At 45.5% G+C, this 17,664-nt stretch overlaps 1 protein-coding gene across 1 annotated transcript in view; it reads left to right on the top strand.

Moving 5' to 3' along the window:
• The window catches only part of LOC140208566 (uncharacterized), a 189,704-nt gene that overhangs the window by 63,839 nt on the left and 108,201 nt on the right, over window positions 1-17,664 (top strand). Inside the window, 1 exon segment of the mRNA XM_072277316.1 lies at window positions 12,117-12,433. Within this exon segment, the coding sequence (XP_072133417.1) occupies window positions 12,117-12,433 (317 nt within the window).

Genomic DNA, 17,664 nt, shown 5'->3' with positions numbered 1-17,664 from the left:
TGTGTTGCCTTATCTCCAATGTTGACGAATCCACTTCAGGTGAAATTCAATGGACTGTATGAAATAGTCTCTCAAATTAATGATGTGAATTATGTTATTAAAACACACCACCGACGTAAACTAACACAGGTGGTACACATCAATATGACAAAGCCTTATTCTGACAAGCAGGCACCATCGGTGAGTGTTGTCAAACATATCAATCTGACAACCCTGAGAATGAAACAATTGACTCGTCTGAGACTTTTCACAAGCCAAACATGGTCCCAGTTAGGCTAATGAACTCGGTTGTTCTCAAAAACATTGACAACAAGTTGGCTCATCTGCAGCCAAAGCAACAACAACAGCTGAAGTTTAAAGATTTATTTCCCGATGTTCCCAGGCAAACCAGGGTCGCAGTACATGACGTAGATATTGGTCAAGCCAAACCGATTAAACAACACCCATATCGCATGAACGTAGAGAAATGGAAATTGGCTGAGCAAGAAATTGAATATATGCTGAAAAATGGTATTATTAGGCCTTCAACATCAGATTGGAGCTCATCCTGTGTTATTGTGCCCAAACCTGATGGTAGTGTTAGATTTTGCACTGATTATAGGAAGGTAAATGCAGTAACAAAAACAGATGCCTAGGGTGGATGATTGCATCAATAAGGTTGGAAAAGGTAATTTCTTACAAAGATTGATCTGTTGAAAGGGTATTGGTGTGTTCCATTGACGGACTGAGGTAGAGAAATTTCTGCATTTGTGACACCTTCTGGGTTGTATGAATACAATGTTTCACCATTTGGAATGAAATATGCTCCAGGAACATTCCAGAGAATGATTGATCCTGTAATTTGAGGGTTAGGACACACAGATGCCTATATTGATGACTTAGTCACAGGGAGTGACACTTGGGAAGAGCATATGTCTGTAGTGGAAGAGCTGTTTGACAGGCTCTCCAGGGCCAACCTTACAGCTGACTGAGCTAAGAGTGAACTTGGCCACGCCACTGTGATCTGTCTTGGCTGTGTTGTAGGTCAAGGCAAGTTGGCTCCTGTGCAGGCAAAATCCAGGCAATTTCTGAAGTTCCTATTGCGACTGTGTGACGAAGGCCGGTCACTGATTACAGATGTTTCATGGCACACTCGGTAAAACACTCAAAGGGTCATCCACACACATTATTTCCCTCTGTTATTGTGGTGAGTGCACGCGTCACAATAAATCAACAGTCACAATTTTACACTCATCCCCAGCAGTAACAGGCATGGAAAAAAGAAACACACTATGTCACAGTTTTATTATCTCAGGTCAATTTATTCATATTCATCTTTCCAGTAAGTGTTTTGCCGAAGTGTCATGGTAATCTGACGTCTCTCTCCTCCACAGTCACTGGGTCTGAAACAGAGCTGCTGCATGGAGCTGTCTTATATAGAGGCAGCAGCAACCTGCACAGGTGTGCCGATGGTGGAGGATACCATCTTTACCTGGGACAAGGGTTATGTTACCTAATTACTCATGGGGTTTATTTAAGTTATTTAACCGGGAAATGGTGAATCCTATGATGAAGTATATGTGTTTATTGTGAGAACTGGTGGTAGAGTTTCAGATTGCCTGAAATGGAAGATAATTGAGTTAATTAGCTTTTGGTTTGTCTAGGGGGATCAGCTTAGCGCTTTGGGTTCTTTTTTTGTTTAATTTGAGGGTGGCTGTTAACCAGACAGGTGACAACTGCAAGCTGTGTATATATATATATATATATATTGCATTTTTAAAAAAATTTCTTGTTTTGATGTGGACATCCAAGTTTTGATTTTCCACTATTTTTGTAAATAAAAGCACCTGAAACCATTTTTGCAACTCAAGCCATCTTGTTATTTTTCTTAGACAGTTGACCCACAGTTTTTGTGACAGACTGGTAAGAAGGCTCTTGGAAGTTTTCTGGGAATGGTTGGATATTATCGTAAGTTCTGGAAGAACTTTGCTGATATCGCTCTTCCTCTGACTAATCTCCTGAAGAAGGGTGAAAAGTTTGTTTGGACCGAGCCTTGTCAGGAAGCATTTGATCAATTGAAAGTTATTATTTGGGATGAGGCCAATCAATGTAGTGTTGTCAGCAAATGTAATTAACAGATTGGAGCTCTGGGTGGTGACACAAGTCATGGGTGCACAGAGAGTAAAGGAGGGGGCCAAGGAGACAACCGTGTGGGGCATGTGTGCTGAGGGTAAGAGAGACAGAGGTGAGGGAGCCCACTCTTACCACCTGCCGGTGATCTGACAGGAAGTCCAGGATCCAGCTGCACAAGGCAGGGAGAAGGCCGAGGTCTCTGAGCTTCTTGTCGATACTTCACGCCTTCGTATGGCTAAAGCTCTGCCCATGACTGCAAGGAACTGCAGAGAACTTTGGTCTCATCTGGGAACATCATAGAAACAAGCCTCCCCTCTATGGACTCTTCCTACACTTCCCCTGCATTGGAAAAGCAGGCCATGTACTCAAAGATGCCGCAAACCCAATCCCCCATCGCGGAAGAGATACAAAAGCCTTAAAACGCGTACCACCAGGCTCATGGACGGCTTCCTGTTTGCAATTGTAAGCCAAATTAATGGTCTCCGGTCCAATAAAATAGACTCGACCTCACAATGTAACTTGACGTGACCCTGCCCCATATGTCTATCTGCACTGCACTTTCTCTGCAGCCACAATGCTTTGTTACAGTTATTGTTTTGTCGTATATCAGCTCAATGTACTGTTGTAATGTATCGATCTGTGTGGATGGTAGGTCAGGCAAGATTTTCACTGTAGCTCAATACGTGATAAGAATAAACAAATTCCCCATTTTAGTTTTGTGGAAATATTAGACAGACTGAGCTTCTGCTTTGGAAGCACAGAGGGAAACTTAACACAACTGAGGAACACAAATAAATAGAAAAGGCTTCAATCTCACATTACGATCTGCAGTAACTGGGATCAGGTGACCGGTGGTGGGTCTCCCAGACCAATTATCAGAATCAGGTTTAATAGCACTGGCAGATGTCATGTAATTTGTTGTCTCTGCGGCAGCAATAGAACCTAATTCGTAACAATAGATTTTAAAAATTGATTTAAAATAAGAATATACATATTAAATAGTTAAATTATATAAGTAGTACAAAACAAAAAATTTAAAAATGTAATACTGTAAACTATTTTAATTGTGTGGAACTATTTGACTCAATGGGTTGTTGCTTTGGAAATTCTGGAGTGAAGCTGAACTAAACTGTACTAAAGTATAACTAAACTTATGAAAAGCTCAGATAAATACAAAAGGCTAAGTTCTCACATAAATGGGTCATATAGCCAGAAACATTGGCTGCTCTTCAGCAGGTAAAAACAGTGGAATGAGGCCTAATCCCAGGCCTCAGCCCAGTGGTTATGGTTTGAGGCCGAGGACGAGGTGAGAGAAAGCATTTGGCACGGACTAGAAGGGCCAAGATGGCCTGTTTCTGTGCTGTAATTGTTATGTGGTTATATGGAAACATGCTGAAAATATTGCAGAATAAATCATTGTCCACCCACAACGAGAGGACGTGATAGATCCGGATCTCACTGCCTTTTCTGAACGGGGGAAAGATGAAGCTACACGTACACTCCAGCAGTGACTGGCAGATGCTGCAGATTTGTGGAAAAACGTGAACAGGAAACAGGATCAGGTGACGGGTGGAGGGTCTCCCATCTGATCCGGTGACTCTGCTCTTCGCCCCTCACACGCTGCCCGACCCATCCGCCGAATTTCCCACATTATTCCATATTTACACCAGATACATTTTTACTTCTTCCCTCCATATCTTCCCTGTCCCTTTCCCTCCACCCCAAGGTCACAGAGTCACAGGCTCGATTCCCATCCTGGTCCAACACACAATTCAGACCCAAACCGGAAATGTGCAGGTTTCATTTAAATCTGTCCATGTTTATAAACACTAATTTCTATTCACATTCCTCCAGCCTCACTGGACAGGAACACTGAAACATCAAGTGAGAAACAGAAGGAGGTGGCCATTCAGCCCCTCTAACCATCAACAAGATGATGGCTGCTCTCCCATCTCAGCCACATGTTTCTGCCCAATCCTCATTTCCTCGATCCCACCGGTCTCCACACATCTGCCGGCCTCTGTTTTATGTGAGAACGATCACTGAGTCTTCACCAGCCTCTGTGGTGGGGATTTACAGACATTCACCACCCTCGGAGTGGAGACATTTCCCCTTATCTCAGTCCCGGACAGTCCACCCCCTTTTTCAGAAACTAGGATCCCTGGTTCAGCCTGTAATGATGTTGTGCATTTCAATGTGTTCACCTCTCAGTCCTCGATTCTCTAAATGAAAGGGTTATCACATTTGATCTTTCTTCATATGATGACCCCACCACTCCAGGGATCAGTCTGGTGAATCTTCATTGCACTCTCCATAACAAATACTCTCTAACCTCTTTGTTAATCCTCTATGGAATTAATTTCCATCTTCTGCAGCCCCGTGTTGCCCCAACCACTCACCTCCCACCCCCGTCACTATTTCCACCTTCCCACCTCCCCCTCACCTGGACCCACCTCTCACTCCCCAGCTCTTGCCCCATCCCCACCCCTCACCTCTTTTCTCGGACTATTTCCCGTCCACTCTCAGTCCAGAGGGAGGGTCTCGGCCCGAAATGTTGACGGTCCATTTCCCTCCACAGATGCTGCCCGACCCACTGAGTTCCTCCGGCAGTTTGTTCTTTGGTCTGTGTGACCCGTGTTAGTGTGGGGAGCGGGATTTTACACCATATTCCCGGTACAGTCTCAACAAAACACAAATAATTGTCACTTTGCCCGGACCATTGGCCCCGCTCGCAGGGCAACAGTCTGCCGGTGTTTGCCCCCCAATGTGGTGAATCGCCACCACCGTGGGCTCAGACATTTCCACAGATGAGCCCCTCCTGTCCCCACCGGGACAAACATCCTGTCCGCCCCCTCTCTCACCGTCTTCATCCTCTCCCTCCCCGGGGAACCGGCATCAAACCGACGGGCCGAGCGGTCTCCTCCTACCTCTCAGCGACACATCAGACTCCGGCCGCAGGAGACGCTTCACAAACGCCCCAACTTCCCTCGGAGGGAAATGGAAATAAGTCAGAAAGCGGACATTTACTTTGACGGTTGTCCCGCCGTGACGGAAAGTTCGGGAGACGGAGTCATCGGGGGTAACGCCCTCTCGGCTGGTCCGCCTCCGCTATTGGCTGGAAGCAATGATTGACATCGCTTCGCACCAATGGGAATAGAGCAGCGCGTGACTCCTCTGTTGACAGCGATGGGGGAGGGGCTGGTCACGTGATTAGTAGCCCAGCCGTTAAACCGACCAAGCTCGAGCTCACCAGCGCGCGGGGCACAAAAGGCCCCGGATGATCGGTTGAGGTGAGAAGGGGTCTCCGGGTTGGGGGTCTCACCGGGCGGCGTTTTCAACACCGACTTCGGGTAGTTGCTGTGACTCCGGACTCCGTGACCCGCAATCCCGGGACAGTCCTGCTCTCTTCCCTCTCTCTCAGCCCCACCATCCGTACACGGGCCCCGGGGAGCTTCCGGCTGATGAGGGAATGGGAACCGATGGGTCTCTCAGACAGAGCTGAGCTCCAGCTGTCTAAATGCAAGGATCGGGAACTCGGAGAAAGGGAACAAAATCTTTTACATCAGCTGTTGTGAAAATCACCTTTGTTCTGCCTCCAGTCACAAACAAGAGAAAATCTGCAGATGCTGGAAATCCGAGCAACACACACAAATTGCTGGAGGAACTCAGCATTAGATTCAAGATTCAAGAAACTTTATTGTCATTCTAACCGCACATCAGGTCTGCAGGGCAGAATGAGACAGCGTTTCTCAGAGGCAGTGCAATCATAACATAACAAACACAACACTAAATAATAAACATAACAATAAATAGTAAAACACAACAGTCACATGTCAGTTAAAATCAGTGATAAATGTCCAGTGCAAGTTAAAAGTGTCCAAAGCAGAGTCAGGTGGAGCAGCTATTTAGCAGTCTGACTGCCTGTGGGAGGAAGCTGTTTGGTAGCCTTCTGCTTTTAGTTTTGATGCTCCTGTAACGTTTGCCTGATGGCAGAAAAACAAACAGTTCATGGAGAGGGTGTGAGGGGTCTTAATGATGTACCGTGTTTTCTGGAGGCATCGCCTCTGAAAGAGGTCTTGGACAGAAGGTAGGGAGACCCCAATAACCTTCTCTGCTCCCCTAACCACCCTCTGCAAGGCAGTACGCTTTTCCATAGATGCTGCGTGGCCTGCTGAGTTCCTCCAAAATTTTGTGTGTGTTGCTGGTTCCACCTCCTACTGTTCTGGACTTTCTACCCGGGAGGACATGTTTTGACCCATTCTCTCTGGGTACATAATGATATCAAACACCTTTGCCCTGGGCAGCAAGTAGCTTTCACATCACAAATGTGCCAGACTCCAATGAGACAGACTACTGCCCTTCCCTTCATATTCATTGGCATTGCCATCACTGAGTTCACCACCATCAGTCACCTGGGGGAGGGTTCAGGGGAAATATTTATATACAATACAGAAACTGGAGTTACTTGTGTGTACTGTGGCGATGCAAAAGTTGCTGGAGAATTTGCAAGTGGGAAGGAGTGTTATTTAGAAATCTGACATTTTAAGTGTCATTTAGCAAGCAAACCACATATGGACGGTGTGCAAAAGCTCTGGCGAGAAAATCCTTCATTACCTGTTACAGGCCTGCAACATAGGTTGTGTGAGAGTGCAGATGAACTTAATCAAACCCAGAAGAGATCAAAGTTCTTACAGACAGTGATTTGATAGCTGTTAAAATGAATACCTCTCTATATAAAATTCACTGTGCACGTGTGGGTAAAAAATGCATAATACAAGCTTTATGTCACACTGGTCATTACAAATTTGAGGGGAGATTGGTGGGAAGGTGGGGAGACCTCTGGTGTCCCTGATGCCCTCATGTACAAGATGTACAAGATTGAGGAGGGATCTGATTGAAACGTATATAATCCTAAAGGGATTGGACAGGCTAGATGCAGGAAGATTGTTCCCGATGTTGGGGAAGTCCACAACGAGGGGTCACATTTGGAGGATAAAGGGGAAGCCTTTTAGGACTGAGATTAGGAAAAACTTCTTCACACAGAGAGTGGTGAATCTGTGGAATTCTCTGCCACAGGAAACTGTTGAGGCCAGTTCATTGGCTATATTTAAGAGGGAGTTAGATGTGGCCCTTGTGGCTACGGGGATCAGGGGGTACGGAGGGAAGGCTGGTGCAGGGTTCTGAGTTGGATGATCAGCCATGATCATACTGAATGGCGGTGCAGGCTCGAAGCGCCGAATGGCTACTCCTGCACCTATTTTGTATGTTTCTATGTGCATCCAGCTACAGCTTGTAACCCTGCACTTTAAGGAGTTGAAACTTGAAATGGATGAATTCTGGATCATCCAGGAGTTGGAGAGGGTGATAGATATGACATGAAGAGAGGTGAGTTATACCCAAGGTGCAGGACACAGGAAACTGGATGAGAGTCAGGAAGGGGAATGAGGTTAAATAGCCATCGCAGAGTACTCTTGTGTCCATCCCACACAACAGGTGGAACCACTTTAGAAACTGTTGAGATTACCTGGCAGAGAAAAGTCAAAGGGGATTTGTTAGTTAGGGGAACAGAACAAGAGGGGTCTAACATCCTAGTGGTGAGGCTCGCTAGTGCTAGTGATGGGGGGAGGGGTGATGTGGTTAAAATAAGTTGTAGGGGGAATGGGAGCCAGAATGACAGAACAGATAGTGGAGAGGGTGAATTGAATGGAATTGACTTTATTACATACATCCTTCATATACATGAGGAGTAGAAATCTTTACATCTCCATCTAAATGTGCAAAGTGTAATTCATAGTAATTTATAACAGATAGTTTATACATAGGACAGTCAATATAACATAGTTTACAATTGTATCAGCATGAATTAATCAGTCTGATGGCCTGGTGGAAGATGATGTCCCAGAGCCTGTTGGTCCTTTTGCTGTGGTACCATTTCCTGGATGGTAACAGCAGGAACAGTTTGTGGTTGTGGTGAATTAGGTCCCCAATATCCTTTGGCCCCTTTTCACACACCTGTCTCTGTAAATGTCCTGAATAGTGGGAAGTTCCCATCTACAGATGCGCTGGGCTGTCCGCACCACTCTCTGCAGGTTCCTGTGATTAAGGGAAGTACAGTTCCCATACCAGGCAGTGATGCAGCTGGTCAGGATGCTCTCAATTGTGTGTCCCTGTAGAAGGACCTTTGGATTTTGGGCCCCATCCCCAACTTCTTCAACCATCTGAGGTGAAAGAGGTGCTGCTGTGCTCTTTTCACAACACAGCCGGTATGTACAGACCATGTACATGAAAGATGGCAAATGGAGTTTAATGCTGGTAAGTGTGAGGTGCTACATTTTGGTAGGACTAATCAAAATAGGACATACATGGTAAATGGTAGGGCATTGAAGAATGCAGTAGAACAGAGGGATCTGGGAGTAATGGTGCATCATTCCCTGAAGGTGGAATCTCATGTGGATAGGGTGGTCAAGAAAGCTTTTGGTGTGCTGGCCTTTATAAATCAGAGTATTGAGTATAGGAGTTGGGATGTAATGTTAAAATTGTACAAGGCATTGGTAAGGCCAGATTTGGAGTATTGTGTACAGTTCTGGTCACCGAGTTACAGGAAAGATGTCAACAAAATAGAGAGAGGACAGAGATTTACTAGAATGTTACCTGGGTTTCAGCACCTCAGTTACAGAGAAAGGTTGAACAAGTCGTGTCTTTATTTTTTGGAGCGTAGAGGTTGAGGGGGGACTTGACAGAGGCATTTAAAATTATGAGGGGGATAGATAGAGTTGACGTGTATAGCTTTTTCCATTGAGAGTAAGTGAGATTCAAACAAGACATGAGTTGAGAGTTAGGGGGCAGAAGTTTAGGGGTAACATGAGAGGAACTTCTTTACTCAGAGAGTGGTAGCTGTGTAGAATGAGCTTCCAGCAGAAGTGGTTGAGGCAGGCTCGATATTGTCATTTAAAGTAAAATTGGATAGCTATATGGACAGGAAAGGAATGGAGGGTTATGGGCTGAGTGCAGGTTGGTGGGACTAGGTGAGAGTAAGCATTCAGCACGGATTAGAAGGGCCAAGATGGCCTGTTTCCATGCTGTAATTGTTATATGGTTACATGTGAGATCCTTGGTGATGTTTATACTGAGGTACTTAAAGCTGTTCACCTTCTTAACCCCCAGATCCATTGATGTCAATAGGGGTTAGCCTGTCTCCATTCCTCCTGCCGTCCACAATCAGCTCTTTTGTTTTTGTGACAAAGAGGGAGAGTTTGTTTTCTTGACACCAGTCAGATGTTGTTCAGACCTCAGACAGAGTCAGCAATCAAATGGTTGAGCATGGTGCGATGAATGTGCTGAACTGTGTATATCACAATGCAAGAAGTATCGTAGGAAAGCCAGATGAGCTCAGGACAGGGAATTATGAAGTTGTATCCATTGTTGGGACTTGGTTGCATCCAACAGTCTGAGGGATTTAGAGGAATAGATTTGTAGAGAGATTGCACCATGCCAGGATACAAATGTTGTTCCAGTAAGTGATTTTAACTTTCCATATATTGACTGGGACTCCCATACTGTAAAAGGACTAGATGGGGTAGAGTTTGTCAAATGTGCCCTTAATCAGTAATTAGAATTTCTGACGTAGAAGTGTGCAATAAGCTGTTAGGAAATGATCCAGGGCTGGTGACAGAAATTAGTGATCATAATGCCATGAGATTCAAAGTAAATATGGAAAAAGAGAGGTCTGGACCACGGGTTGAGATTCTAAATTGGAGAAAGGTCAATTTTGATGGTATGAGAAAGGCTCTGACAAGTGTGGTTTGGGACAGGCTGCTTTCTGGCAAAAGAGTACTTGGTAAGTGGGAGGCCTTCAGAAGTGAAATTTTGAGGGTGTAGAGTTTGTATGTGCCTGCCAAAATAAAAGTTGTAAAGTTACAGGTGCAGGGAACCTTGCTTTTCAAGAAATATTGAGGCCCGGGATATTTTGTTCCTCTAAATGCCTCAGACTGTTGGGTACTACCAAGACCCATTAATGACTACAATATCATGATTCCACGCCCTGAGCTCATTTGACTTTATTTTAGTTGTCTGCTGTTGGTTTCTGAAAGTTTCCCAATAGTTTTTGGGTAAGTTATTGGAATGTATGTGCAGGAACTGGATATATACTGTAAGTATTTGGATAGGTGTGGACTGATAACGGATAGACAGCATGGTTTTGTGCACGGTAGGTCATGTCTAACCAATCTTATAGAGTCTCTGGAGGAAGTTATCAGGAAAGTGGATGAAGGCAAGGCAGTGGATGTTGTCTACATGGACTTTAGCAAGGCACTTGACAAAGTCTCATATGGGAGGTTGGTCAAGAAGGTTAAGTCACTCAGCATTCAAGATGAGATAGTAAATTGGATGAGACACTGGCTTTGGGAGAAGCCAGAGTGTGGTAGTACATGGTTGCCTCTCTGACTGGAGGCCTGTGACTAGTGGTGTGTCATAGGGATCAGTGCTGGATCTGTTGTTGTTTGTCATTTATATCAGTAATCTGGATGACAGTGTGGTTAACTGGATCAGCAAATTTGTGAATGACACCTTGATTGCTGGTGTAGTGGCAGTGAGGAAGACTATCATGACCAGCTGGGAAAATGGTTTGAGAAGCGGAAAATTGAATTTAATGCAGACAAGAGCGAGTTGTTGCACTTTGGTATGACCTACCAGGGCAGGTTTTTCACAGTGACTGGTCGGGCACGGAGGAGTGTTGTAGAAGAAAGGGACCTGGGAGTACAAGTCCTTAATTCACTGAAAGTGGTGTCACAGTAAGATAGAGACGGAAAGCAGGATTTCAGTCCATTGGCCTTCGTGAACTAAAGTAATGACAACAATAGATGGATGTTATGTTGAGTTGTATAAGACATTGGTGAGGCCTAATTTGAAGTATTGTGTGCACCTACTTACAGGAAAGATGTAAAAGATGTTGAAAGAGTTGTGAGAAAATTCACAAGGATGTTGCCAGGTCTGGAGGACTTGAGTTATAAGGAAAGATTGAACAGGTCAGGAATTTATTCCTTGGAATGTGGAATACTGAGGGGCGATTTGTTTGTGATAGAGGGGCATAGACAGGGTAAAAGCAAGCTGACTTTCTCCACTGGGATTGGGTGGGACTACAACCAGAGGCCATGGGTTAAGGGTGAAAGGTGAAACGTTAAGGGGAACATGAGGGGAAACTTCTTCACACAGACGGTCATCCAGGTGTGGAATGAGCAGCCAGCACAAGTGCATCCTTTAAACAGCTGTGCGGACCAACCCTTCATCTCGTCAAGAAACACAATTTGCGTGAGACTGTTTCAGTTACTGTGGGGCCAGGCACCCATGCTGCTCAGCAGGAACAGGGAATAATAACAATGGAGAGAGTCAGACTGAGCCAAGTCACAGATTGGAGATGGCAGAAATGCCCCATTCTGATAGAGACAGGAAGAGCATCAGGGAATTGATGGTCATTCCAGATACCAGCACTGTGACCAGTCAGAAGATGATTTCTCTGTCGAACTTGGGTTGAACCTCACTGTAACAGTGTGATACCAGATCAAATCTTGGCAACTCAAGTAATCTCATCTGAAATGTCCTACACCCACTGATGGATTTTGATGATCTTTTCACAGGTTAAAAATAAGAAGGAATTTGTCTCAAGGAATCGCAAACACAACACGCCAGTTTTGCTGTCTCTGTCTAGATATTTAAGAAGTGGAGCAAGGGATTCATTCGACCATCCTTCCTGCTCAGACTGTGGGGAGGGATTCACTCGGTCATCTCAATTGAAGGTACATCAGCAAGTTCACACTGGGCAAGGTCACTCATCTATTCAGTGTGTGAGAAAGGATTCTGTCGGTCTTCCCACCTGTGGACACACCAGTCAGTTCACACCGGGCAGAGGCCGGTCATCTGCTGAATTTGTGGGGAAGGATTTACTCGGTCATCTGAACAAATGGCACACCAGCAAGTTCACACCAGGGAGCGGCCGTTCACCTGTTCAGTCTGTGGGAAAGGATTCACTTTGTCATCTCACCTACTGACACACCAGCGAGTTCACACTGGGAAGAAGCCATTCACCTGCTCAGAGTGTGGGAAGAGATTCACTCAGTCATCTGACCTACAGAGGCACCATCGAGTTCACACTGGGGAGAGGCCGTTCGCTTGCTCAGACTGTGGGAAGAGATTCACTGAGTCATCCAACCTACTGGTACATCAGCGAGTTCACACTGGAGAGAAGCCATTTACCTGCTCAGTCTGCGGGAAGGGATTCACTCAGTCATCCAACCTGCAGAGTCATCAGCGAGTTCACACGGGAGAAGCCGTTCACCTGCTCAGTCTGTGGGAAGGGATTCACACTGTCATCCACCCTGCAGAGTCATCAGCGAGTTCACACTGGGGAGAAGCCGTTCACCTGCTCAGACTGCGGGAAGGGATTCACTCGGTCATCCCACCTACAGAGTCATCAGCAAGTTCACACAGGGGAGAAGCCGTTCACCTGCTCAGTCTGTGGGAAGAGATTCACTCAGTCATCCCAACTACTGGCACACCAGTCAGTTCACACTGGGGAGTGGCCATTCACCTGCTCAGTCTGTGAGAAGAGATTCACTCACTCTTCCATCCTACAGAGACACCAGCGAGTCCACACTGGAGAGAAGCCGTTCACCTGCTCGGAATGTGGGAAGAGATTCACTGAGTCATCTCACCTACAGAGTCATCAGCGAGTTCACACTGGGGAGAAGCCGTTCACCTGCTCAGTCTGTGAGAAGAGATTCACTTGGTCTTCCGACCTACAGAGTCATCAGCGAGTTCACACTGGGGAGAAGCCATTCACCTGCTCAGAATGTGGGAAGAGATTCGCTCGATCATCCACCCTACAGAGACACCAGCGAGTTCACACTGGGGAGAAGCCGTTCACCTGCTCAGAATGTGGGAAAGGATTCACTCAGTCATCCAACCTACAGAGTCATCAGCGAGTTCACACTGGGGAGAAGCCGTTCACCTGCTCAGTCTGTGGGAAGAGATTCACTCAGTCATCCAAGCTACTAGCACACCAGTCAGTTCACAATGGGGAGTGGCCATTGTTATGAATCCCTAGGGTTTGTTTGCTGTGGACTGTCATTCTGAGAGAGAAAGAGAGAGATTAAGAAGGTGAATCAGTCTGACTTGCATCTTGTTTACATCGCTCACAGCTTGTTTAGTTTTAATCAAGGACACAGACACTCAGAGTCAGACGGAGATGAAGGAGGAAAAATGGAAGGATTGAAACAAGGGAATTAGTGGCCAAGGGTCACTGTTTAGAACTTTCCTATGCCCACAAGTGTGGGTTAATTATCAATTCAGTGTATATCGAATGTGTGGTTGTCACCTCGTTTGATCTATAGGAGTGGATCGGATTTGGGGTATCCTGTGAAGACCACTTATGTGTTAACCCTTGCCTGAGTGTGGTGTGGTAATTCACTTGAAGACGATACCCCTTGTGACAAGTCACTTTCGGTGATAATTTGTATGTGGACTTGGAACAACGACGGATAAAACCTACAGCGACTGTTCTCTCGTTTTACCACGGTGGAAACTGTGGAATTCAACGTTATTGCCTTCTCTCGACATTTACTCTGGATTACAAATATCTCTCTCTCCTCAACTATTCTGTGGTTGTACTGAACTTTCATACTTTACCATCTCAAGACTCCAAGCCTTGTTTCCCCTGAGCTCAATAGTTTGGGAGTTATATTTACCCACATGAATACACATAACACTGTTAACTTTTGTTTATCTTGCTTAAGTTACTATATTGTTAGTAGGTACTAATAAAGATAATGGATTTAACATCAAAAACAGACTCTAGGTGTAGTCTATTGCTGCTGACTCATTTCTAAAGCGTTACGGTTCATAACAAAATTGGGGCCTGCATCCGGGATAGGAACAGATTTGGAGGCATATTGATTAATTATCGATTTCATTGGGGAAATCCCTTTTGATTTATTTGTGTGTGGAAATTCAGCAGCAATGGATGTTGATAGATGTCTGGAAGCGCCAACCTCTGAGGCACTAAAGGACATCAGAAGGATTGAGTTGTTGAGTATTGCAAAAAGGTTAAAACTTGCTAAGGTGAAATTGACAATGAGAAGGGCACAGATGCAGAAGATCATAACTGAGCATTACGTATCTAAGGGTGTGTTTAACGTGGAGGAGTTGGAGGTGTTTCCTGAAAGTAAACCTAGTGAGCTTGAGCTCCAGTACAAGTTAGACAAAATAAAGATGGAGGCTGTGGAAAGGCAGAGGCAGGTTGAGGCTAGAGAGGCAGGAAAACGGAGAGAAGAGGTGGAAAAACAGAGAAGAGGCAGAAAAACAGGGAGGAAGCAGAAAGACAGTGGCTGTTCGAGCTGGAAAAGATAGAGAGATTGCAGCAAAAGGGTCTCGCGTTAGACTCTGGTGATAAGTTTGAGGCCAGTCGTGAAGATAAATTGGTACCCCCATTTGACGAGGCAGAGGTTGATAAATACTTTCAGCATTTTGAGAAAGTTGCTCAGAGTTTAAAATGGTAAAAAGAGGATTAGCTCATTATCTTACAAAGTGTAATTAAGGGAAAGGCTCAGCAAGCCTATTCTGCTTTCACAGTTGTTGAAGCAGCTGATTATGACATAGTGAAACAGGCTGTACTCAAAGCTTACGAGTTGGTCCCAGAAGCATACAGGCAAAAGTTTAGAAATTTGAGGAAACCTGTGAACCAGACCTATATGGAATTTGCTTAAGAGAGGTTTGTGTGTTTTGACCGCTGGTGCATATATAAAAATGTAAATGATAATTTTAACAGCTTGAAAAAGTTGGTTTTAATTGAAGAACTCAAAATGTTCGTCCCTGGTGACATAGAGATGTAATTAGATGAAAAGGACACTGCCACTTTGCAGGAGTCTGCTAGATTAGCAGATAAGTTTGCTTTAACCCACAAGGTTATGTTTACCCTGACTCAGGAGAGTTTCCAAAAGAGTAGCAGGGATAACCAGAAATTAAAGCTGGGACTCGTGACAAGAGTAAGGATGAAGGGAAGCAGTTGAAGGAGAAATATTCTGGTCTCTCTTGTTACTATTGTAAGAAAGCTGGTCATATGATGGCTAATTGTTCTGTCCTGAAGAAGAAAAAAGAAAAGGAGGCAGTCCCACATGCCTGTGATCAGTATGTTGAAGCACCTATAAACCCACAGGGTTCTGAAGATTCTGTTGCGGCTCAGTTAAGGACTGAGAGGTCTAACCAAGTTAAGAAGGGATTCAAGCAACACACATCAAAGTTGCTGGTGAATGCAGCAGGCCGGGCAGCATCTCTAGGAAGAGGTACTGTCGACGTTTCAGGCCGAGACCCTTCGTCAGGACTAACTGAAAGAAGAGCTATTAAGAGATTTGAAAGTTGGAGGGGGAGGGGGAGATCCAAAATGATAGGAGAAGACAGGAGGGGGAGGGATGGAGCCAAGAGCTGGACAGGTGATTGGCAAAGGGGATATGAGAGGATCATGGGACAGGAGGTCCGGGGAGAAAGACAAGGGGGGGGTGTGAACCAGAGGATGGGCAAGGGGTATATAGTCAGAGGGACAGAGGGAGAAAAAGGATAGAGAGAGAAAGAATGTGTGTATATAAATAAATAACGGATGGGGTACGAGGGGGAGGTGGGGCATTAGCGGAAGTCGATGTTCATGCCATCAGGTTGGAGGCTACCCAGACGGAATATAAGGTGTTGTTCCTCCAACTTGAGTGTGGCTTCATCTTTACAGTAGAGGAGGCCGTGGATAGACATGTCAGAATGGGAATGGGATGTGGAATTAAAATGTGTGGCCACTGGGAGATCCTGCTTTCTCTGGCGGACAGAGCGTAGGTGTTCAGCAAAGCGGTCTCCCAGTCTGCGTCTGGTCTTCTCAATATATAGAAGGCCACATCGGGAGCACTGGACGCAGTATATCACCCCAGCCGACTCACAGGTGAAGTGTCGCCTCACCTGGAAGGACTGTTTGGGGCCATGAATGGTGGTGAGGGAGGAAGTGTAAGGGCATGTGTAGCACTTGTTCTGCTTACACGGATAAGTGCCAGGAGGGAGATCAGTAGGGAGGGATGGGGGAGGACGACTGGACAAAGGAGTCGCTTAGGGAGCGATCCTTGCGGAAAGCGGGGGGGGCGGGTGTGGGGAAGATGTGCTTAATGGTGGGATCCGGTTGGAGGTGGCGGAAGTTATGGAGAATATCCAATATCCGGGCCCCGGGGAGCTTCCGGCTGATGAGGGAATGGGAACCGATGGGTCTCTCAGACAGAGCTGAGCTCCAGCTGTCTAAATGCAAGGATCGGGAACTCGGAGAAAGGGAACAAAATCTTTTACATCAGCTGTTGTGAAAATCACCTTTGTTCTGCCTCCAGTCACAAACAAGAGAAAATCTGCAGATGCTGGAAATCCGAGCAACACACACAAATTGCTGGAGGAACTCAGCATTAGTACTCTTTTCCATAGATGCTGCCTGGCCTGCTGAGTTCCTCCAGCATTTTGTGTCTGTTGCTTGTTCTACCTCCTCTTGTTCTGGACTTTTCTACCTGTGAGAACATGTCTTGTCCCACTCTCTCTGGGTACATAATGATATCAAACACCTTTGTCCTGGGCAACAAGTAGCTTTCACATCACAAATGTGCCAGACTCCAATGAGACAGACTACTGCCCTTCCCTTCATGTTCATTGGCATTGCCATCACTGAGTTCACCACCGTCAGTCACCTGGGGGAGGGTTCAGGGGAAATATTTATGTACAATACAGAAACTGGTGTTACCTGTGTGTATTGTGGTGATGCAAAAGTTACTGGAGAATTTGCAAGTGGGAGGAAGTGGAGTGATATTTGGACTTCTGACTTTTTAAAGTGTCATTTAGCAAGCAAATCAGGTATGGACAATGTGCAAAAGTTCTGGTGAAAAAATCCTTCATTAACCGTTTCAGGCCTGCTACATAGGTTGTGAGAGAGTGCAGATGAACTCGATCAAACCCAGAGGAGATCAAAGTTCTTACTGACAGTGATATGCCAGCTGTTAAAATAAATACCTCTCTATATAAAATTCACTGTGCACATGTTGTCACCGGGTAAAAAAATGTACAGTACAAGATTTATCTGCACACTGGTCATGACAAATTAGAGGGGACATTGGTGGGAAGGTGGGGAGACCTCCAGTGTCCCTGATGCCCTCACATACAAGATGTGCATCCAGCTGCAGCTTGTAACCCTGCACTTTACAGATTGGGAACTTGAAATGGATGAATTTTGGATCAGCTGGGAGTCGGAGGGGGTGATAGATATGACATGAAGAGAGGTGAGTTACACCCAAGGTGCAGGATACAGCAAACTGGGTGAGAGTCAGGAAGGGGAATGAGGTTAAATAGCCATCGCAGAGTACTCTTGTGTCCATCCCGCACAACAACAGGTGGAACCACTTTAGAAACATTTTGGGGGAATTACCTGGCAGAGGAAAGTCAAACGGGTGATAGGGGATTCGTTAGTTAGAGGAACAGAACAAGAGGGGACCAATATCC

Source organism: Mobula birostris, chromosome 13 (genome assembly GCF_030028105.1).
Source record: "Mobula birostris isolate sMobBir1 chromosome 13, sMobBir1.hap1, whole genome shotgun sequence".
NCBI classification, from domain to species: domain Eukaryota; kingdom Metazoa; phylum Chordata; class Chondrichthyes; order Myliobatiformes; family Myliobatidae; genus Mobula; species Mobula birostris.
The sequence above is the reverse complement of the archived record's forward strand: the minus strand, read 5'-3'. Positions and strand labels throughout refer to the sequence as shown.